The sequence below is a fragment of the Podarcis filfolensis genome (assembly GCF_964270895.1).
Source record: "Podarcis filfolensis genome assembly, chromosome: Z".
NCBI lineage: Eukaryota > Metazoa > Chordata > Lepidosauria > Squamata > Lacertidae > Podarcis > Podarcis filfolensis.
In genome coordinates, this window is record NC_139617.1 from 27,694,834 (window position 1) to 27,718,680 (window position 23,847).

At 40.6% G+C, this 23,847-nt stretch overlaps 1 protein-coding gene across 2 annotated transcripts in view; it reads left to right on the forward strand.

Annotated features, from left to right (window-relative positions):
- Positions 1-23,847, forward strand: part of CHIC1 (cysteine rich hydrophobic domain 1) — a 37,969-nt gene that overhangs the window by 8,966 nt on the left and 5,156 nt on the right. The window contains exons 2-5 of one of the 2 annotated variants that reach the window (XM_083596158.1): positions 16,664-16,718; positions 18,897-19,052; positions 21,659-21,715; positions 21,998-22,057. In XM_083596158.1, coding sequence (XP_083452284.1) covers positions 16,664-16,718; positions 18,897-19,052; positions 21,659-21,715; positions 21,998-22,057 — 328 coding nt within the window. The remainder of the gene's footprint in view (positions 1-16,663; positions 16,719-18,896; positions 19,053-21,658; positions 21,716-21,997; positions 22,058-23,847) is intronic. The other variant, XM_083596159.1, reaches the window with a different exon arrangement.

Sequence of the window (23,847 nt, forward strand, 5' to 3'; positions counted from 1 at the left end):
ATGCTATTTCATTCATCCAAAAGCCTGAGGTGGCACAAAATTGAGAAAATTACTTGGTGGTGCCAAGTATTGGTCTCCCACTGGGCACAATTATGTGAAAGATTACAAACTGCCTCCATTTTGTCCGGCTTTCAGAGGGCAAATCTATTTTATCCATCATTGGGTGGGGCATAGGGCCAGCCCTGGCATTGACCTCCGAAAGCCGGGAAATCTCTCTATGCATGGGAATAAATAAATGGAGATGGGGTTTACTTCACTCTCCATTTGTTTATTTACTTCCCTCTGCAGCTCTTGATACTCTAAGCCATTTCTACCCTGCCTCCCAAAAGCTGCATGTGTTGCTGCCTAACCCTGCTATTGAACGGCTGAGAGCAACATGGCAGCTTGGAAGCCCATGGAAAAATAGACTGGGGTCATTTACTTCTGAGTTAAAATAAATAAAAATAAACCTTGCCATGTTGTTCAAGCCTATTTTCTACCTTCTCTCCTTCTGTGTGTGTGCATCTGTCTTCTGTCTGTTAGGGGACTTGTGCATCTCTCTCCTGTCTGTTAGGGGATGTTTTTTCACCTCTCCTTTGATATCCATGCTGTACATCTATAGCTTTCATTTTAGAGAAAGTGTGCTAATTTAAATATTATCCATACAGTAAAATAAAAGTTGTAACAATATGTTAAAGGTAAGTAAACATTTTAAAGTTTCAGATGCCAAAGTAGTAACAGTTGCTTGGACATTAGCCCATTCTCTGCCTCATAATTCTATCCTTATTTCAAACAATGTATTATACTGGTATATAATGATGTTTATCTGGTGACATGTCACATCTCCCACCCCTACTTGCAGCCCTTTCCCATTCTGACCTTTGTTTATGTAGGATGCTTTTTTCAGTTTGTTAATCCGCAGGCCTTTTCAAGTAGCAGAAGCTCATAAATCATAGAATTGTAGAATTGTGGAGTTGGAAGGGACCCCAAGGGTCATCTAGCCCAACCTGCTGCAGTGCAGGAAGCTCAGCTAAACATCCATGACAGATGGTCATCATATAATACATTGCATGTAGGGCCTGCTTTTCTCATAGGGATTTTTCCTCTTGAGGTATTTACTCTGTTTCCAGTCTATTATTGCTGTTTTCATTTTTACACAATGCTAAGCTTTTTCTTTCCACTGTAAGTGCTAGCTGTGCAATATTAAGAAGATCCACTTGGTGGCACCACATATTAGCTTCGTATAATGCATTATTTTGTGAAAGATTACAAAAGTGCAGGCAGCGCAAGGGCTCTGTGCTTGCCCATCTTTGGGAAGGAGGGAATGTCTCCATGACTGTGCCAGAGTTCTAGATCTTCCTTCTCGGATCCTCACTCAGCCTGCGCAGGTGGGGCTTGCTTGGAAGTCAAAACCTGTCCCATATAAAAATAGGCTGGGGTTATTTACTTCTAAAGTTAAAGATAAAAATAAACCTTGCCCTGTTGCTTTAGCACCCTTCCTCCCTTCTTCCTAGCTGTGTATGTGTGCACACTTGTATGTATTCAGACATTGTGTTGCATCAGATGTTTAGCTGGTGAGATATCACGATGTTGAAAACCAGACAGTGTCCAGACCTAGTTGCAGTCCTTTTCTTTTCTGGGTTTACCATATGCAGGATGCTCATTTCACTCTGTCTATCTCCAGACCTTTGCAAGGAGCAGAACCTCATATGTGATATCATACACGACATGCAGGACATGCTTTTCTTGTATGGTTTTTTTTCTCCTGTGGCACCGCCCTCCTAAAGCCAGCAGAAACCTTATGTGATCCTAGTTTATGCAGGTGTCTCTATGCGTGGGAATAAATAAATGGAGAGTGGGTGTCCTTCACTCTCCGTTTAGTGTTTGCTTCCCTCTGCAGCTCCTGACCTTTAGTGCTAAGCCTTCTGAAAGTCGCATACGTTGCAGTCAAACACTGCATTTTGAATGGCTGCTGCCCTGAACTAGGCTGAATTACAAGCTGCCACTTGTCACATGGAAAAATAGGCAGGTTATTTACTACTGAGTTAAAAATAATAATAAACTTTGTTCTGTTCTTGAAGCCTAGTTTGTACCTTCTCCCCTTCTCTCTCTCTGTGTGCTCCTGTGTGTGTGTCTCTCTTTTGAGAAGATCCATTTTATCTGACTTTGGGAGGGTGGCTGGTACCGCCCTCCCAAAGTCCAGAAACCTTATGCCTTTGCACAGATGTCTCTGTGCACGGGGAATAAGTAAATGGATAAGCGGTTTCCTTTCTTCTCCATTTATCTATTATTTCTCTCTGTAGTTCCAGAGACTCATAAGCCCTTTCTGTCTCACATGGCAAGAGATGCGAATGCTGCTGTCCAGTGCTGCTTTGAATAACTGCTGCCTTCAGTTGCTTAAGCCTTGTTTCTTCCTTCTCCCCTTCTGTATCTGTGTGTGTGTCTCTCTTGAGAAGATCCATTTTATCTGACTTTGGGAGGGTGGCTGGTACCGCCTTCCCAAAGTCCAGAAACCTTATGCCTTTGCACAGATGTCTCTATGCACGGGGAATAAATAAATGGATAAACGGTTTCCTTTCTTCTCCATTTATCTATTTATTTCTCTCTGTAGTTCCAGAGACTCATAAGCCCTTTCTGTCTCACATGGCAAGAGATGCTGCTGTCCAGTGCTGCTTTGAATAACTGCTGCCTTCAGTTGCTTAAGCCTTGTTTCTCCCTTCTCCCCTTCTGTATTTGAGGGCATGCTTGTGTGTCTTAGTCTCCCTCATGTCTATCAGGGAACATTCTCTCACATTTCCTTTGAAATCTATGCTACCAATTACATCTACAACTTTAATTTTAGAGAAAGTGTGCTAATTTAAAAATTATCTGTATCAGAAAATAACAGTTATAACAATATGTTAAAGGTAAGTAAATATTTATGTTTCAGACCTCTAAATAGTAGCAGTAGCCGGGACATGAGTCCATTTGCCTCTACATAGTTTAATCCTAATTTCAGACACCGTGCTGTATCAGTATATCATGATGCTCACCTACTGGTATACCACAGTGTTTAAAGCCAGACTTGATGTTGGATACTCATTTAAATCTATCAGTCTCTGTGCCTTTTCAAGGAGCAGAACCTCATCTGTCATATGATACATTGCATATAGAACCTGCTTTTCTTGTAGGGATTTGTTATCCCTCAAGTGCTTAATGCTCTTCGCATACCATTATTGCTGCTCTCATTTTTACACCGCGCTATGTTTTTTCATTCATCCAAAAGTCCTAAGTGGTGCAATATTATGAAGATCCACTTGGGGTGCCAAATAGCGGACTCACAAGCCGCCATTTTATGAAAGATAACAGTGCCTCCATTTTGTCTGGCTTTTGGAGGGTGGCGCAAGGGCTTGGTCGCCACAAGAGCCCTGGCACCGCCTTCCCAATGACGGAAGCATAGTAAGTGCTTGCCCATTTTTTGGAAGAAGGGAAGGGCTCTAGGGCCATCCCTGAGCTAGAGGGAGATGGCACACCCTTGAAAAGATCTTTTGCAATCACAGCTTTGTACAGGTGCCTGTGCCCTTTCTGCCTTGCCTCCCAAAAGCAGCTCATGTTGCTATCCAGCACTGCCTTCAGCCAGGGCTCGCTTCTGGTTATTTACATCTGAGTTAAAAATAATAATAAAAAGCTTGCTCTGTTGTTTAAGCCTCCTTCCTCCCTTCTCCCCTTCTCTCTCTGTGTGTTCTTCTGTATGCGTCTCCTTTGTGTCTGTAAGGGAACCCTCTCTTACCTTTCCTTTCATACCTGTGCTGTTAATTATGTCTACAGATTTAATATTAAAAAAGTGTGCTGATTTAAAATTTATCTGTGCAATAAAATAACAGTGGTAACAATAAGTTAAAGCTAAGTAAATATAAGAACTTTGAGGAGCAGCAGTTGCCAGGACATTGCCCCATTCATCTCAATATAGTTTCATCCTTATTTCAGACATCGTGTTATATTGGTATATTGCGATGTTTAGCTGGTGACATATCACGATGTTGAAAACCAGACATCGTCCAGACCTACTTAGTCTCTCAATCTCCATGCGTTTTGAAGAAGCAGAACCTCGTTTATGATACATTGAATACAGGACCTGCTTTTCTTGTAGGGTTTTTTTCTCCCCTGAGGTGCTTAACACTGTTTTTAACCCCATTATTGCTGTTCTCATTTTTAAACAGCACAGTGTTATTTCATTCATCCAAAAGTCATAGTTGGTGCAATATTATGAAGATCCACTTGGTGGTACCACATATTAGCTTCACAGAGGGTGCCATTTTGTAAAGATTACAAAGTGCCTCCATTTTGTCTGGCTTTTGGAGAGCGGGGTGGAGGCTCTGGGATGCTGCCATAGTCCTTGCACTGGCTTCCTAATGACGGAAGCCTAAGAAGTGTTTGCCCATCTTTGGGAAGGGCTCTAGGACCATGCCAGAACCCTGAATCTTTCTTCCAGAGCAGTGCTGCAGATTTCCTGCACAGAACAATGGCAGTCCTGTACAGTGGTTATTTACTTCTGAGTAAAAAATAATAATAAACCTTGCTTTTTGTTTAAGCCTCCTCCCTCCATTCTCCCATTTTGTATATGTGTGCAGGGTTGTGCGCCTGTGTCTCCCCTCATGTCTGTTAGGGAACATTTTCTCACATTTCCATTGAAATCTATGCCACTAATTATATAGCTTTAATTTTAGGGAAAGTGTCCTAATTTAAAAATTACCATAAAACAACAGTTGGAACAATTTGTTAAAGGCAATACAGACCTCTAATTAGCAGCAGTTTCCAGGACATTACCCCGTTTGTCTCTTCATAATTTCATCCTTATTTCAAACATTGTGTTATATCAGTATATCACGATGTTTAACTGGTGACATATCGCAATGTTGAAAACTAGACATCGTCTAGACCTAGCTGCAGCCATTTTCCTTTCTGTAGGATACCATTTCAGTGTGTCAATCTCCATGCATTTTCATTTATCAAAACATACATTACAGGTAGGACCTACATTTCTGGTTGGGGGCAGGGGTTCCTCCCTGAGGTACTTAACAGTATTTCTAGTCCATTATTGTTGTTCCCATTTTTAAACAACGCAGTGTTAAATCATTCATCCAAAAGTCCTAGGTGGAGCAATATTATGAAGATCCACTTGGGGGTGCCAAATAGCGGACTCACAAGCCGCCATTTTATAAAAGATAACAGAGTGCCTCCATTTTGTCTGGCTTTTGGAGGGTGGCGCAAGGACTATGGCACAGCCTCCCCTAAGCCGGAAGCTCAAGAAGTGCTTGCCCATCTTTGGGGAGGAGGGAAGGGCGCTAGGACCACAACAGAGACCTGAATCTTCCTTCCCACAGCCAGAGCAGTGCTAGCAGTACAGTTCCCCAGCCTGAGATGCCACAATTTTTGCAAGATCCATAACTGAGAAACTCCACTTGTGGGTGAGAAATATTGGCCTCAAAAGGTTTGGAAGGACAGTATGAGGGTTCTGAGGTGCTGCCATGGCCCTGACACTGCCCTCCAAAGCTGGGAAAGCCTTATGAGATTGCAGTTTTGCGCAGGTGTCTCTATGCGTGGGAATAAATAAATGGAGAGTGGGTTTCCTTTTATTTAAATTAATCTACTTACTCCCCTCACACACACCTCCTGACACCTGAGCCCTGTTGGGTCCCTCACATGGAAAAATAGATTGGGGTCATTTACTTCTGAGTTCAAAATAATAATAACAATAAACCTTACCCTGCTGTTTAAGCCTCATTCCTCCCTTCTCCCCTTCTGTGTGTGTGTTCCTTTTTCTGGGTTTCCTCAAATGTGCCTCTATTTTGTCTGACTTTGGGAGGGCAGGGCAAGTGATCTATGAGAGCCCTGGATCTTTCTTCGTAGACAGAAGAACAGCACAGAGAAATCGAGGTGGCAAAAATGTGAGAAGATCCATTTTATCTGACTTTGGGAGGGTGGCTGGTACCGCCCTCCCAAAGTCCGGAAACCTTATGCCTTTGCACAGATGTCTCTGTGCACGGGGAATAAGTAAATGGATAAGCGGTTTCCTTTCTTCTCCATTTATCTATTTATTTCTCTCTGTAGTTCCAGAGACTCATAAGCCCTTTCTGTCTCACATGGCAAGAGATGCAAATGCTGCTGTCCAGTGCTGCTTTGAATAACTGCTGCCTTCAGTTGCTTAAGCCTTGTTTCTCCCTTCTCTCCTTCTGTATTTGAGGGCATGCTTGTGTGTCTTTGTCTCCCTCATGTCTATCAGGGAACATTCTCTCACATTTCCTTTGAAATCTATGCTACCAATTACATCTACAACTTTAATTTTAGGGAAAGTGTCTTAATTTAAATATTATCCTTACTATAAAATAACAGTTGTAACAATATGTTAAAGGCAAGGAGGTATTTATAAGTTTCAGATGCCTAAGTAGCAGTTGCTTCCATCCGTATTTCAGACATTGTATTATGCTGGTATACCACGATGTTTAGCTGGTGACGTACCACGATGTTGAAAACCAGACATCGTCCAGCCCTAGCTGCAGCCATTTTCCTTTCTGGGCTATGTTTATGTAGGATATTCATTTCAGTCTGTCAAGCTCCATGCTTTTTCAAGGAGCAGAACCTCATATATGATACACTGCATATAGGACCTGCTTTTTTTGTAGGGATTTTTCATCCCTCAAGTACTTAATGCTGTTTGCAGTCCATTATTGCTGTTCTCATTTTACGCAGCGCTATGCTATTTCATTAATGCAAAAGTCCTAAGTGGTGCAATATTATGAAGATCCACTTGGGGTGCCAAATAGCGGACTCACAAGCAGCCATTTTATAAAAGATAACAGTGCCTCCATTTTGTCTGGCTTTTGGAGGGTGGCGCAGGGGCTCTGGGATGCCAGAGCCCTGGCATTGCCTTCCCAATGACGGAAGCATAGTACTTGCTTGCCCATTTTTTGGAAGAAGGGAAGGGTTCTAGGACCCCGCAGTAGCCCTGGATCTTCCTTCCCTGAGCCAGAGCTGTGCCCAAGGTTTTCCTCCACAGTTATATCTTTTCAGTTGTATCTTTCAATAGATTGTCTATAGTCCATTATCTTATCCACCTTTGGGAAATTGAGATAAGGGCTCTGGGATGCCCTCTAGCACCACCCTCCCTAAACCCGGCAAACCTTATGGGATCACAGCTTTGTTCAGTTGTCTCTGTGGGTGGGAATGAGAGCAAAGGAGGGTTTCCTTTGTTCTCCATTTATCAATTTACTCTGTTCTGTAGCTCCTGACACTTGAAAGTGCTTTCTGCCTCATCTCTGAAATGATGCATGCTACCGCCCTCATCCGGGGCTCGCTTGGAAGCAAAGTCTTGTCCTATGGAAAAATAGACTGGGGTTATTTTACATATGAATAAATAATAAGAATAATAAACTTTGTCCTGTTGTTTAACCTTTCTTCCACTCTCTTGCGTTCCTATTTCTGTGTCAGTTAGGGAACCTTCTCTCACCTTTCATTTCATATCTATGCCACGTATTACTTCTACAGCTTTAATTTTAGAGAAAGTGTAATAATTTTAAAATTATGTGTTCTACAGAATATTGTAACAATATGTTAAAGGTAAGTAGATATTTATGTTTCAGAACCTTAAGGAATAGCAGTTGGCAGGACATAGCCCCATAGTTCCATCCTCATTTCAGACATTGTGTTATATTGGTAATATCGCGATGTTTAGCTGGTGACATATCACGATGTTGAAAACCAGACATTGTCCAGCCCTAGCTGCAGCCATTTCCCTTTCTGTAGGATGCTCCATGTAGGATCTGCTTTGGGGAACGGGGGGGGGGGCGGGGGCGGGGTTCTTAACGTTTCCAGTCCATTATTGTCGTTCTTATTTTTACACAGTGCTATGCTATTTAATTAATCCAAAAGTCCTAGAAGGTTCAGAATTGAGAAGATCCGCTTGGGGGCACCAGATATTAGCATTGCAAAGGCTCCATTTTGTGAAAGATTACAAACTGCCTCCATTTTGTCTGGCTTCCAGACCCCTGGCACTACCCCCTCCCCCGAAGGATAGTAAGTGCTTGCCCATCTTTGGGAAGGAGGGAAGGGCTCTAGGACCATGCCAGAACCCTTCCTTCCCAGAGCCAGAGCAGTGCAGGCGGAACAACAGAACAAAGGCAGGAAAACAAAGCCAGGAAAACCTTATGCCGTGGTTCCGATGTTTCTCTGTGTTGGAGTAAATAAGAGAGGGTTTCCTTCACTCTCCATTGCTCTGCAGCTCCTTAAACTTGAAAGTCTTTTTTGCCTCGTTTCTCTAGAGCTGAGCTGTCCAGTGCTGCCTTTGAACTGCTGCTGGTCTCAGCTGGGATTGGCTTGGAAGTCACCACTTGTTCCATAGAAAAATAAACGGCGACTATTTACTTATGAGTTAATAATAATAATAATAATAATAATAATAATAAACATTTCTCTGTTGAATCTTCTCTCGTGCCTTCTCAGCTTCTCTCTCTCTCTCTCTCTCTCTCTCTCTCTCTCTGTGTGTGTGTCTCCCTTGTGTCTGTAAGGGAACCTCCTCCCACCTTTCCTTTCATATCCACGCTACTAATTACTTCTACAACTTTAATTTTAGAGAAAGTGCCCTAATTTAAAAATTATTTGTATTTTAAAATAACAGTGGCAACAATATGTTAAAAGCATGGGGGGAATTAAGTTTCAGACCCCTAAGTAGTAGCAGTTGCCAGGACATTACCCCGTTCACCTCTTCATAATTCCATCCTTATTTCAGACATTGTGTTATATTGGTGTATCGTGATGTTTTGCTGGTGATATATGACTATTTTTAAAACCAGACATCATCCAGCCCTAGTTACAGCCTGACCTATATTGATGCAGGGTGCTCATTTTAGTTTATCAGTCTCCATGTGTTTTCAAGGAGCAGAGCGTCATTTATCATATGATACATTGCATGTAGGACCTGCTTTTCATACAGAGTTTTTTCTTCCTTGGGGTACTTAACACTGTTTGCAGTCCAGGACTTCCGGAGGCGGCGCGAAACCGTGATGGCGGACCTCTTCGAGTTCTGAAGAGGGGCACCGCAGAAAAGGGTTGTTCGCGACGGCGCAGCGGCAACCCATCAAGATAAACCACGGGCAGAGTGAGTCCGTGGCCGTGGGACCCGGCGGGCACCTGGAGCGACCCCGAAATCACAAAAGGAACCCCGTAAGGGGCTCCGGAGTGAAGGAGGGGGAGCGGTGCTGTGGGTTCATCGCTCTTTCTGCGGAGGCGAAGCCGCGCGGCTGTCACGGATGAGCGCTGACCTTTCTTCCAAGAAACATCGGGCTGAAACATCAAACCCGTGAGTAAGGACCCAAGATCCTACAAATTAATTTGGAAAATTTGGCTAAAAACGGGAGACGAGAAAGAGGAAGTCCGTCTTCCGGCACTGCTTTCAAGATCAAAGCAGACGGTCTAAAGAGCGGAAAGCGCTGTGAACAGGGAAGCTTTAAAGCTTTAAACTGGGACTTTCGTGCACACTTGAATTTTCCTTTTAAAGAATAAATACAGCATAAATTTGACCTGGAGCGGTCCCCCAAGGGGCAAGGGAAGATTCTAACCCCAAATTCCCGGGTGGCCGGGTAAAGTTGTTTAAACTGCGGAACTGTTGCAAACTTCCAGATACTTTTGTAACTGGAGAGTGTAATTTTGAGCTTACTTAGCTGAAGTGGATACAATTGCAGGCACCTTGCTGGAACTTTGTTACATGTTTAAAAGTGCTCTGCAGGACTTTTTTCTTAGTGTGCTGGAACTAATTTGCCTTTAAAATTGTTTTTAAAGTTGGAACAAAGGGACTTTAATGGCGGAAAAGTTATCCTCTTCTTACTAAAACTTTGGTGGCACTCCCCCTAGAGGACATTGGGAATATAGAGGCCTGGGAAAAGTTTTTCTGTTTATCTTCTCTCAATAGACTGTTTTTAATTTTGGGCTTGCCTCTCCCATGGGACTACAACATCTGACCTTGAACATTGACTGATGAGTGGCACAGGAAAGACAAGAGCAGCCAAAGCTAAAGAAGCTAAGGAGAAAGAGAAAGCAAAAAAGCAAGCACAGCTTTTGCAAACAACTTTAACTCAGGGACGTAGATTATCAGTTCCAGCTGTGCTTGCGACACAAAAAGTAGAAACCGAAAAGCCTGAAAGATCTGAAGAGGAAGATATGGCAGCAGGAGGAGCTGAGGGAATACTGAAACAAGTTTTGGAACAATTGTCAGCAATAAATCAAAAAATTGATAACCAATCAATAAAAATTGATCAAGCAACATCCTCGATCCAGAAATTGACAGATCAGGTTTCCCAACATAACCTAGCAATTGAAAAATTGCAAGGAGCAACAGAAGAGAATCGTAAACTGGCAGGGGAAGCCGCTCAAATTGCAACATCAGCTAAAAAAGAAGTCGAGGAAGTTAAAGCGGAAGTCAAGCCTCTCCATAAACAGATAGGGGACCAACAAACCTATCTCTCGTTGGTGGAATTGAAAAATCGCGAGACCAACCTCAGGCTAAGGGCAGTCCCAGAAATTGAACAAGAAGATCTGATTGGACTTTTGACAACAGAGTTTACAAAGTTCTGGGACTTAAAAGAAGAAAGTGATTTCAAAATTGTATCGGCTTTTCGGTTGGGAAGATTAGTAAGAAAAGACAGGTCCAGAGACTGCTTAATAGCTTTGAGATCAAGGGAAGAGAGAGACAAAATACTAGGCCTACATTTCAAAAACTCAATTGTGATACAAGAGAAAAGGGTGGAAATTTACCGAGATATTCCTAAACAGTTATTGGACTTGAGAGCCACCTATTCAGAATTGGCTAAGTTGCTGAGACTCAACACAATTCCTTATAGGTGGGAGTTCCCACAAGGGCTATCATTTACCTACAAACAGAAGAAGGTTAAAATAAGATCACCAGAGGACCTACAAAAGTTCCTGCACGACCACGGAGAAGATCTCCAAAAAGAAGCAGCAGCTAATTGGCCTATACTCAACCCAGGTGGAGCAACACCTGCACCTTCGGAACCAGAGGAGAAAGAAGACACACCGCTCTAGGTGTGGCAGAATAGTTCAGGATGTCTCTGCGGCTACTCAGTTGGAATATAAATGGCGGAAATTCCCCGGAGAAAAGAAGGAGGTTATTTCACATATTGAAGAAAGAACAATTGGACATTATTTGCTTACAAGAAACCCATGTGACCAGGCTCCATAGGAAGGTTTTGGTTAATAAAAGACTAGGCCAAGAATTTATTTCGTCTGACAAAGTAAAGAAAAGAGGAGTGGTGATTTATGCTAAGGAGAGCCTGACACCTAAATTTTTATTTAAGGATGAACAAGGAAGAATTTTGGCAATTGAAATTCAAACCCAAGGAGAAAAAATATTGATATTAGGAATTTATGCCCCAAATGACGGGAAATTAGAATTTTTCAAGAAGCTGCATGAGACGCTGCTGGACTATCTGGATTATGCTAACATCATAATGATGGGAGATATGAATGGAGTGGTGTCTACACATATGGATAAGTCTTACAACCAGAACTTAACATCAGACGGCAGACTGCCCAAAACTTTTTTCGAATTGACTGACAATCTGGATTTGATCGACATATGGAGGACAAAGAACCCCCTAGGTAAAGAAGGAACTTTTTTCTCTGAGGCCCACCTGTCCTGGTCAAGGATCGACCAAATCTGGACTTCCAGGGGGCTGGCACCTAAGACTAAAAAGGTGGAAATCTGCCCAAAAACATGCTCCGACCACAACGCCTTGAAAATAGAACTTAGATTAACTCAACCCGGTTCCTTCAGATGGAGAATGAATGACACACTACTAAGAGATCAAGAGATTGTGAAAAAGGCCCAAAAAACATTAAAGGATTATTTTGAGATAAATCTGAATACTACAGTTGAAAAAAGAACGATTTGGGATGCAAGCAAAGCTGTTATGAGAGGGTTTCTGATACAACAGAATATAATTAAGAAAAAACTCTGGAATGGAAAGAAGGACAAAATACTGGAGAAAATACACCAAGGAGAGAAAAAACTGAGAACCAAACCAAAGTCCAAGGAGGTGCTGAGAGAAATTAAATTCCACCAAGCAGAATACTCAAAATTGATCAATCAGGAGATTGAATGGAAAATAAAACAGATGAAGCAAAGATCCTTTGAATCAGCAAATAAATGTGGAAAGCTGCTAGCTTGGCAGCTGAAAAAAAGACAAAAGCTAAATACGATAACAAATCTAGAGATTGATGGAAGGATAGTACAGAAACCAGAAGAAATTAGGAAGTGTTTCCACAGATACTTCAAAGAACTGTATGCACAGGGGCCCCAGAAAGAATCAGAGATAGATCAATTTTTAAAGACAAATGGACTATCAAAAATAACTCAAGATAAAAGATCAATCTTGAACTCTACAATAACCTCACAGGAAATTGAAGGTGCCATTCAGAACATGCAACTAGGCAAATCTCCAGGCCCGGATGGGCTTACCTCCAAATATTATAAGGTTCTGAAGGACTATTTGATACAACCTTTGTTGGAGGTATGCAACCAGATCATGGATGGGAAGAGGGCACCAGAAACGTGGAAAGAAGCCTTCATCACATTGATACTTAAGTCAGAATCTGAAAAGACTCAGCTTAAAAACTACCGTCCCATCTCACTCCTAAATGTGGATTACAAAATATTTGCAGACATTTTGGCAAATAGACTTAAAAAAGTTTTAAATGAAGTAATTCATAAAGACCAAGCAGGCTTTCTCCCTGGTAGACATTTATATGAGAATACTAGAAACATCATTGACATTTTAGAACTTTTGCAGACTAACAGGAACACAAGGGCGGTGTTAATTTTTATTGATGCGGAGAAAGCTTTTGACAACATATCTTGGATGTTTATGAAGAAGAACTTGGAAGGGATGGGAGTAGGACGGGGGTTTGAGAATGGATTACATGCAATCTACTCAGAACAAAAAGCTAAATTAATAGTGAACAATGTGGTGACGGAGGAATTTAAAATTGAAAAAGGGACACGACAAGGGTGCCCTCTATCCCCTCTGTTATTTATTTCAGTCCTGGAGGTGCTACTGAATATGATCAGAGAGGACCGGTTGGTACAAGGGATAGAGGTCGGAGTGAAACAATATAAACTGAAAGCTTTTGCAGATGACCTAGTTTTGACACTGCAGGAGCCAGAATCCAGTACAAAAAAAGTTCTTGAACTTATATCTGAATTTGGTCGGGTGGCGGGATTTAGGTTGAATAAACAAAAAACTAAGGTTCTGACCAAAAATTTAACAATTACAGAAATAGAGGGGTTTCAGAGAGAAACAGAGCTGAATGTGGTTAAAAAAGTGAAATACCTTGGGATCTATTTGTCCTCCAAGAATTTGAATTTATTTAAGGATAATTATGAGAAATGTTGGTTGGAAGTTAAAAAGGATTTAGAAATTTGGTCAAGATTGAAACTTTCCTTGTTGGGAAGAATCGCAGCTATAAAAATGAATGTGTTGCCGAAAATGTTATTTTTGTTTCAAACCTTACAGATCGTGGACAGAGTGGATTGCTTTGGAAAATGGCAGAAGGATATATCTAGATTTATCTGGCAGGGCAAAAAGCCCCGAATAAAGTTCAAAATATTAACAGATTTAAAAGAAAGAGGGGGGTTTGCCCTGCCGGACCTGAGGTTGTACTATGAAGCTGCAGCCTTCTGCTGGTTGAAAGATTGGTTCTTGTTGGAAAACACTGATGTCCTAGATCTGGAAGGTTTTAATAATGCTTTTGGTTGGCACGCATACTTATGGTACGACAAGGTTAAAGCACATAAATTGTTTAAAAGCCACATTGTCAGAAAAGCAATTTTTGCAGTCTGGATGAAATATAAAGACTTACTAGAGAGTAAAACTCCGAGGTGGTTATCACCAGTGGAGGCCAAGGCCCGAAAAAGACCCAATATGGAGGCCTACTGGCCGAAATATTGGGAACTAACTGAAAAAATTGGAGACAATTGGAAGTTGCAGAGCCAGGATAAACTAAAAAATAAGGTGCGAGATTGGCTACATTATGCTCAAATTCAAGAGGTTTTCAAAATGGATAAAAAAGTTGGTTTCCAGGTGGAAAAGTCGAAACTAGAGACAGAATTGTTAGAACCAAAGACAAAGCTGTTATCTAGAATGTATAACTTGCTGCTTATGTGGAATTTACAGGATGAGACAGTTAAATCTGCTATGATTAAATGGGCACAGGATGTTGGACACAACATTATGTTTGAAGACTGGGAAAGGTTATGGAACACCGGAATGAAATTCACGGCAAGTACTGCCTTGAAGGAAAACATTATGAAAATGATATACCGGTGGTACATGACCCCAGTCAAGTTAGCTAAGATACATCACCTGTCTGACAATAAATGTTGGAAGTGTAAGGAAGCAGAGGGGACTTTCTTTCACCTCTGGTGGACATGCCCAAAGGTTAAGGCTTTCTGGGAAATGATTTATAATGAGTTGAAAAAGGTATTTAGGTATACCTTTCCCAAGAAACCAGAGGCCTTCCTGTTGGGCATGGTGGACCAGAAAGTGTTAAAGAAGGACAGAGCTTTGTTTATGTATGCTAGTACAGCAGCAAGAATACTCATTGCAAAGAACTGGAAGACACAAGATTTACCCACGCTGGAGGAATGGCAGACGCAGTTGATGGACTATATGGAGATAGCTGAACTGACCGGCAGAATCCGAGATTTGGATGTAGAAACAATTGAGGCGGACTGGAAAAAGTTTAAAGACTACTTGCAAAAGTATTATAAACTGTATGAATCTTAAGATTGTGCATGATTTGGAAATGATACGCTTTAGCAATCATGATTAAGTAAATAGTAAATCAAGTGATAAAAGAGAAAAGGAGATAATATGAATTGAACATGTTACGTTTATTTTAAAGGTATAAAAATTGTGATATAATATATTGAATTTAGATACATAACATGCAAAAGTTACAATAAGGTAGGACATAAGGTAATAAATTGCTGACAAGGTTAATATAAAGAACGCAGAATCGGAAGGGGTGGGGAAGTCCAAGTTGGGATTATTTTTGTTTTGATTTTTATTGTTTTGTTATAAAAAAAAAAAAAAAAAAAAAATGGTTTCTTGTAAACTCCTCATTTGCTTGCAATGTACAAAATTTGGAAAGAAACGCAATAAAAAATACTATTAAAAAAAAAAAAAAAAACACTGTTTGCAGTCCATTATTTCTGTTCTCGTTTTTACATAGTTAATTTCATGCATTCAAAAATCTGAGGCGGTGCAAAATCGAGAAAATCCATCTGGGGGCGCCAAATATCGGCCTTGTGCACAGTGCCACTTTATGAAAGGTTGCTGTTTTTTCCCCTGCAAAGTATTCCTGCAATGGGGGCCAAGCCATGGTGGCTTGAGAAGAACCAAAATCTTTTCATGAATGTGTGCCTGTGTATCCCTCATGTCTTTGTCCCTTTCCTCTCTTCTCCGCTTCTGTGTGTACACACATGTATGTGTCTCACCCTCTACGTTCCCCATTTTCTCCTCCTTACCATCGTACTCTCCCTAATATTCCCCTGCCCCTTTGCTTTCTCACACATTCCCCTCCCACACCCCCTATGCTTCCTTATGTGCTTCTTCACCTTCCTTTTTGTTCCCTCTGGCCCACACCCACTGGTGAAAAAGAAGGAGAGAAGTGTTTTTATTTCCATTTCCTGGAGTTTACGTTTTTGGTGCCCCATAAATAGCTTCCCTCCGTATTAAAAATAAAGGTTGATGGGTTTTTTTAAAGAAGGAGGTTATCTCTTTGCCACATAGTTTCATCTTTATTTCAGACATTGTGATACATTGTTTTATTGTGAAGTTTAGCTGGTGATATCTAACCTGATGTTGGAAACCAGACATCGCCTAGCCCTGGTGTATGCAAGGCAGGTAGCAAAGCCAAAATGACACTGCTGTGATTCCATCCTATGAGGGACCCACTGGGATTACTGTTAAGATGTTGCATCATTTTGTCATCCAAAGGGAGCTCAACAGTAAAGTGGGGGGGGGTGTTCAAAGTGCAATAATTTTTGCATCAGTTTTGTTGAAAGGATTATGCCCCTAATTCCTAGAGTCATATTCAGCTGATGAGTCTCACTAGCAGAATCCCAAGAAAGGACTGCACAGCTTTAACCCTCTCCCCCCCACATGCCCCCCCACAAATTGCCTCTATGATGGTCACGAGAAACTCTGGAATAGGATATGGGGAGAGAAGAGGGGGGGATCATTCTGTCTGAAACAATTGTCAAGAGCTATGTTAAATTCCTCCTTTAGTTTTCAGGTTCTGCAATAATCTCAGCAAAGTACTCTTTACAGTTCATCAGGCTGTGGGCATAAGCAAGAAACGGATGAACTTTATAGGCACTACTTAATACAAATAGAAACATCAATTGCCCTAATAGTCTATAACCATGAAAGTGGGAGGAAGGTGCATGCCTTTGGATGTGGTTTTTAAATTAAGTGTTAATAAAAGGAGCTATGTTCTCTGCACGTTTTCAGTAGTACTTTAAAATGTACTATGAACACTTGAAAGCTGATGTGGAAAGTAGCAGTGATATATAACTTATGGTGTTAGAAACAAGTTAGGTGGAAATACTTTTTCTCTTTTGTTTTTTAAGGTTTGGCTTAACCAACAAGTTTGACACCGAATTTCCCTCTGTTCTGACAGGGAAGGTAAGTCAGCACATGTATCCCGCGTAAATTGCAAAAATGCTTTTCTTTCAGTCGGCTGAATGTCTTAAATGTTGAAAGAACTGAAAGATATGGTGATCCTGACCTGTACTCCTATATTTTGAGATCCAGCCACTGATTTTCATGGAATTTACATTCAAGTTAATGTGTTGTGGAGCAGAGTACCAGGTGTTGGTTCGTTGACATCTTAGTCACTTCATCTTATTGGATTCAAGGTTCATTTAGCAATTCCCAGAATCCTCATTTTGTTTTATTTATTCTCTCTTACATCTATAATTTCCACAAATCTTGCTTCAGCTTTCTAATGTCCTGGCACACAACTAATACCTTGTGCAATAGGGATCTGTACACTTTTAAATGTAAAGTGCCTTGTACATTTTAAGCACTAACAAATTATAAATGATGATGCTGTCTGGAACACATATTATCTTTGGTTCTGTAACTACCATCCATTTCATTTTCAACACAGGCATAACTTAAAATACTTAAGTTAAAGTCAGTAGCAATTACCATGCAACACTTTTAATATCATGGAATTCTGGATTATAACAATGCCAATACATACTAATTTTAGCAATAGTAAGATATTGCTGAGTTATAGCAAGTATTGTGAAGATATTCTGCTGAGTGTGTTTTGTTCCTTATACAGTATATTTAATCCTGTACCTTTACCTTTATATTTAAAAAGGATATTTGTAGGATTAAGATGCAACAGAACAATTACGTTTAAACTCCACATTTCAGATTGCTGGATTGCTTTTTAATATTTGAATTCTTATATTATTGATCATACATGTTGAGAATACAAAGTATCTTCATAAATAAAGAATGTGAACATATTTTGTGTAATTATTTTTTTAACTGAGATAACTGGATTGAGATTTTGTTTTAATTTGTACAAAAGGAAGTTTGTAAGCAGGAAGCCTAGGATGAGCTTTAAAAAGACAAGATGCAGAATGGGGATAGGTCTCAAAATATAGGCCCTAACAATAAATTTTATTTCCCTCCTCTTCAACTTTACAATCATTCTTTTTCCTTGGTAAATCTTTGAGTTCTCCCTGAACTCTTGTCCCCTTTTTTTTGTTCACTTAATTCTTTTAATGGATATGTTGGTAATCTTCTCAACATGCAACAGAATTGCATGTTCAGGCAAGAAGTCTCAGTCCTAGCTTTCAGTTCTTAGTTGATGGATGAAAATATTGGTTTGTGATATATGGCCTTAAATCTGCCACTTCCCCGTCACCTTGATCAATCAATAATCCTTTAGGGGGAAAGTCCAGTTTCCTGTCCTGATCTTAAAACAACAAGGACTTCTGTGGGGAAATTGGTGTCCAGTGCAAGGAAGTGTAAGTCATAAAACATTCCCTTTGTATTGTAATTTGGCACAAGGCGTGATTGATTTGGCTGTGATTATGATGGCCAAAGAAGGGAGAGTGAGCCTGCTGGTCATTGCTGCTTTCCTCTCTTGTATCCTGTTGTAAAATATTATGACCCTTCCCTCCACCTTTATTCCCTTTTATGGTGTACTGGGCTGAAAAGGAATCTCTTAGAATGCTGTCTGGGTGTTTGGGTTGTTTTTCCTCCAGAAAATTTCTAATTTCCTAAAACACTGTTTTACTGAGGACCACTATTCTGGTCACTTGCTCCTTGAGGACCATCACGTTTCCATACCTTGCGACCTTTGTGTGAGAGGATGTTTGAAAAGGATTCCATAATTCACACATTCAACATTATCCTAAGGACTGTGGGGCTTACCGTAGCCTGCTAAAACTGTATTTGCAGAGGGGTGGGGGGTGGGGAGAGAGAGAGCTCACTTTTTACTGTGTTTAACATTGATTATGATGATGATAATAAGAATAACTGATTTGGTATGAAGTTGAAGTATTTAAATCTATTTATGCAGGCAAGAAACACAAGAAAGAATACCAAAAGTGTCTGTAGAGTAACTAAAACAAAAATTTCATCCTTAGTGATTACTGCATTTTCTCACACACAAACTGGCAGTAGAGTTCTAATTCCTGACAGCCTTTACAATATTTTTTTACAATCAAGCAGCATATAAATTTTATGAAATAAATAAATCCCAGAATTATATTTTCTTTTTCTACTTTCTCTCTATATACATGGTTCCCAGTATAGGTTTATTTCTTGTTTTTCCAGGTTGCTCCGGAAGAATTCAAGACAAGTATCAGTCGTGTAAATGTATGTTTAAAGAAGAATCTCCCTATCAGTGTAAAATGGCTTCTCTGTGGCTGTCTGTGCTGCTGCTGCACACTTGGCTGCAGTCTGTGGCCTGCTGTCTGTCTGAACAAAAGAGTAAGTACACATATTAGGCTACTAGTGTCACCAGCAGCTACCTGCAGTTGCTTGAGCTCTTAATTTCTTTATTGCTTTTAGATCATTAGTTGCACAAACCTTTGTTCTTGAATATATATCAAAATAATTCACATCTTTCTTGTACTGACCCTAGAACATCTGTCCTTTTCTGTCAGCATTTTTCTCATTATTTTTTCAAACAACAAGAACTCTGTTGCTCTAATTTATATCCAAATGATTAAAATCCATTACAACACCATGATATGCCGAATTTATTCTTTTAATTAATTGATTCATACATTATTTTCTTTTCTAAACAGTCCTTTACTTGCCTATTAAGTTATTTCTGTAGAAATGCAATCAATACTTCTAGATGCCTGAATTTGTTCGGTGTCCTTTCAATAAACCCTAAGTGCCTTAGTTTTGCCTTCTTGAGGCTTTCAAAGCTCTTGTCACCCAAACCTTAGCTAATTGCTCATAATGCATTCATTTTGATAGAGAGCAGAAGACAGCACAGGTTTGGAAAATAAGGAAGGTACAGAATTATGCCTGTTTTAGGCAGATCTCTAGGAACCTCTACTCACTTTAAATTAGAGAAATGAAGGTCATAGCTATTTCAGTAGGCCCAGTATTTTCTGGTTGGTATATTCTTGCTTGAGTGTTAATTCACTTCAAACCATTTGCCACCAAGATCACCCTGTGCACTTGTGCCAAAACTCCAAAAGTGTCACAACTGAATCCCATAGGACTATTCCATCAGTGGGAGCAGAGGGGGAGAAAAGAAGCAGGGCTATGATGGGAATCTCAGGTGAGATACCCACGCAGTGGAAGTTGCTTCCAGTACCAGTAACCACATGTAAGCTGAGAAAGGTTCAGATAGTTTACTGTTGCAGAACATAAGGCTGAGTAAAACAGTTATGGACATAGATATATACAGCTTGTAGGTTTTTGCAGATAGATTTATACAGATGCATACAACTACAAAGTACAGTATCTTGGTTGCTTTAAATAACTTGTATTTTGGTTGCTTTAAATAACTTTAAATAACTTGTAACATGTAAAGATGTATCAGTGGACAGGTAACATTGACATACTAACCAACAGACAGACAGACAAACTGCAGACCTACAGGTTGACACATGAAGCTGCCATGACATATCACAGATATAGTCAGAACACTGGCTTGTCTGACCTTGTACCTGTGATTAGCTCATCCATGGAATTATTTACACTCATGAAGGAAATTAACCCCTTCTCATTTCCAGTTACTCCACCAGGCTATACCGTAGCCCCTGCTAACAGGCCTTTGGCCTATCTGTACTGTTTCCATCACAGCTGGTCTTTATAAGAACTGTAACTGTAACTCACCTTCCTTTTCCCCTCCTCCTCCCTTTTCCTTGTGTATCATGTCTTCAGACTGCAAGATTAGGATAAAAATAGGTACTTTACATAATATGGCATAAGCCATGGGTGGGAAACCTGTGACTCTCCAGATGTTGGTAGACTCCATCTCTCCTCAGCCCCATCCTGCATGGACAATGATCATGCAGTGATAGGAGTTGGAGTTAGCAACATCTGGATGACTACAGGTTCCCCAGCACTGATATAAACTTATGACTCATAATATGTTTCTCGGCTGCACTACTTCAGACTGCAGTTAGAGGTGGCATGATTGAATGTTCCCTCCAGCAAAAAACTAGTCCCTGTATATAGAACATTTTCTGGAGAAGGCTAGGTTAAAAAGCTGCTCTCTTGTTTCATAGTCCTTCCTGCACAGCCTAAGAACATCAGACAGCCTAAGAACATCAGACCCCAGCTGGATCTGGTCCCAAGGTGGATCTGGATCAGGCCCAAGGTGGATCAGGCCGAAGGTGGATCTGGTCCAGCATTCTGCTCTCACAATGGCTAGCCATATGCCTATGGGAAGCCCACAAGCAAGATATGAGTGCAATAGCACTCTTCTGCTCTTGTTCCCTAGCAATGTGACTGGGAACAAGTATATAGTGAACGTTCAATAATATAGTTTCCCCACTGTCATCTATCTTAAATTGGAACAGTCCAGATATACTTTTTACTTTGGGTCTAGACACTAACGATCATCAAAATTCCTGACCCCTGTGCAACTTCTGTAAATACTGCAAGCAGTCTGGTCATATATTTCATTTTATATTATTTTTTATTGCTTGCTTGCTTGAATTTATATACCTTCCTATACCCAGAAGTCTCAGGATGGTTCACAGAACAAAATATATAAGAATGGCCTTGTTGGATGAGACCAAAGGCCAATATAGTCTTTCCCATAGTGACTAATCAGATGCCTTTAGGAAGCCCACAAACAGGGTATGAGCACAACAACACTTTCCGCTCTTGTTCTTCACAGCAAACAGTGTTCAATGCGGACTATATCGAAACTGGAGAAGACTGTATATTTTTTAATCTGTTGTGTTCTCCTTCATCCTATCTTATTTGTGTAGAGCCAAAGAGATGAGAGATCCTTTGCAGAATTCCTTGTCAATTGCAACAGACACATGGGACAGTTTTATGGGCCATATTTAAGGAAACTGATTGGATCCATATTCTAATGCTATTTTGGTCATCTTTCCTAGACTAGAAGATCAATTGAGAAGTTGTTAGAATGGGAAAATAGCAGACTATATCATAAGGTAAGAAGGGAAGTGGCTGCTTTAATCATGATGGAGTGTTTCAGGGTTTTTTCAATTTTCGTGTGAGTACATTTATTATAAGCAAGTAGTATACAATTAACAAAGACACATCGCTGGATTAAAGATGCTTCTGTATTGCTTATGTGCCCCAGTTGTAGCCTTACAAATGCTAATATCCCAAATGGACAGATAAAATAACTATACACACAGATAGTCATGTTACATTATGCTAAATATTATGCTCCCATTAAGGTAATGCTAAACATTATATTACTTTCCTAGCTTGGTTTGCACTGGAAGTTGAGTAAAAGGAAATGCGAAACTAGCAATATGATGGAGTATGTAAGTACTTTATACTTCTCTGTTAACAGATTGTTGGTTACAAAGGTGTTTCCCTATTTTTCTGTCTGATTTGTCAATTAATTGCTCTTACTTTGAACAAAACACTCTTGGCTCTTCTGTTCTGTGCATACTAATTTGGGAATAAGCCCCACTGAAATCTGTAGGAAATCCTTCTAAGTAAACCTGGATAGGATTGGTTATGTATCTGTCTGTGCAATTCACTGGGGCACTCTCTTTTCTAAAAAGTCTGCCTTATTTCAACATTTGGAGAAAGTTGGTAGCATTGGGAAGAATGGTTAATATGATACAATGGTACCTTGGGTTAAGAACTTAATTCGTTCTGGAAGTCTGTTCTTAACCTGAAACTGTTCTTAACCTGGGGTACCACTTTTGCTAATGGGGCCTCCCACTGCCGCCACGATTTCTGTTCTCATCCTGACGTAAAGTGCTTAAGCCAAGGTAATACTTCTGGGTTAGCGGAATCTGTAACCTGAAGCGTCTGTAACCCGAGTTGCCACTGTATTGTGCTTCCAAGCTGTAGTTTCAGTCCAGTTCCTTGCCTCCAGTTACTCATGTGGTGCAAATTAGATAGGTGGGAAAGAGCTGTCCCTCTCCTCTCCTCTCCTCTCCCCCCTACCCCCCCGGTCCCGTTTCCTTTCTGTTCATTCCATATATGTTGGTTTAATCTGTTACATGCGGTATTGGACTTCCACATTTTTGGCACTGGGTCCTCATGCTGCTAATGGTGCAGATTGATTTTCTTCTGAAGTTGTCTGTTCGTCCTGTGGATATCATGAATCTACATTTACCTTTGTCGCCGTTGTCATCCCCCCCCCCATCCTTAACCATTCTGGTTCATATATATATTTAAGTAAATGTGATCATCTTTGGTCCTGAGGTGATGCAGATTGGCCCATCAGACCTTTTTAAAATCACAGATTTCAGCTGTGGCTCTTAAGCAAGCTGGTTGTAGCAACAAGGTTTTAGCCATGTACCTTCCATTACATGGTCTATATCTTTTGAATTTTACAGAACCATACTGGAATTTCTGAACATTTGAGACTGAGAGTGTTGTGGCACTCAGGGAATTTTCCGTAACATGCATATATGTGCAGACCTTTAGCTCAGATTCCCATAGCCTTTAGTGCTGAATTATTCACCTCCTCCTGGATTAGTTAGGACCTCTGCATGTGTTTAGGGGTGTAACTTGTTCAGGAAAGGTTTCAGATTGGCAGAGTCACCTGTTGTAACCAGCCCTGTACTTGCTCACTGGTGACATGCATGAGCAGTGGGAAGAGAGAAGGTTGTGCACGGTGCCACAGTGGCTGCCAAGTTTGTGAACAGGGAAGTTTCAAGCTTCCCTTTTTATGGACTTGCCACATTGTTGCAGAAGCTTCATTTCCCACATTGCACTGATCATTCAAGTGCTATATAAGGCAACAAAACTGCTGATAACCCTGCCCTTTGTTGGTGGTGCCACTTGAGGAATAAACAACCGGAAAGCAGCTGTAACTCAGAAGATGAAAACTGCCAAGTTAGATTCAGTGAAAAAGCACCTTCAGGATCCACTAGGGGGAGCAAGGTCTGAAATATTGTCAATTGGGTACACTTCACCGTGGGCCTTAGCACCCAACAGCCTTAGCACAGTCAGTATAGAAGAGTTGAATTAAATGGGCCAGTGATTAATTTGGTATAAAGTACTGTCCATGATCTTACCCAACACATTTAATTACTTGTAGATTACCTAATATTCTGTACACTAATGAGCTGAATGTATTGGTTAATATATG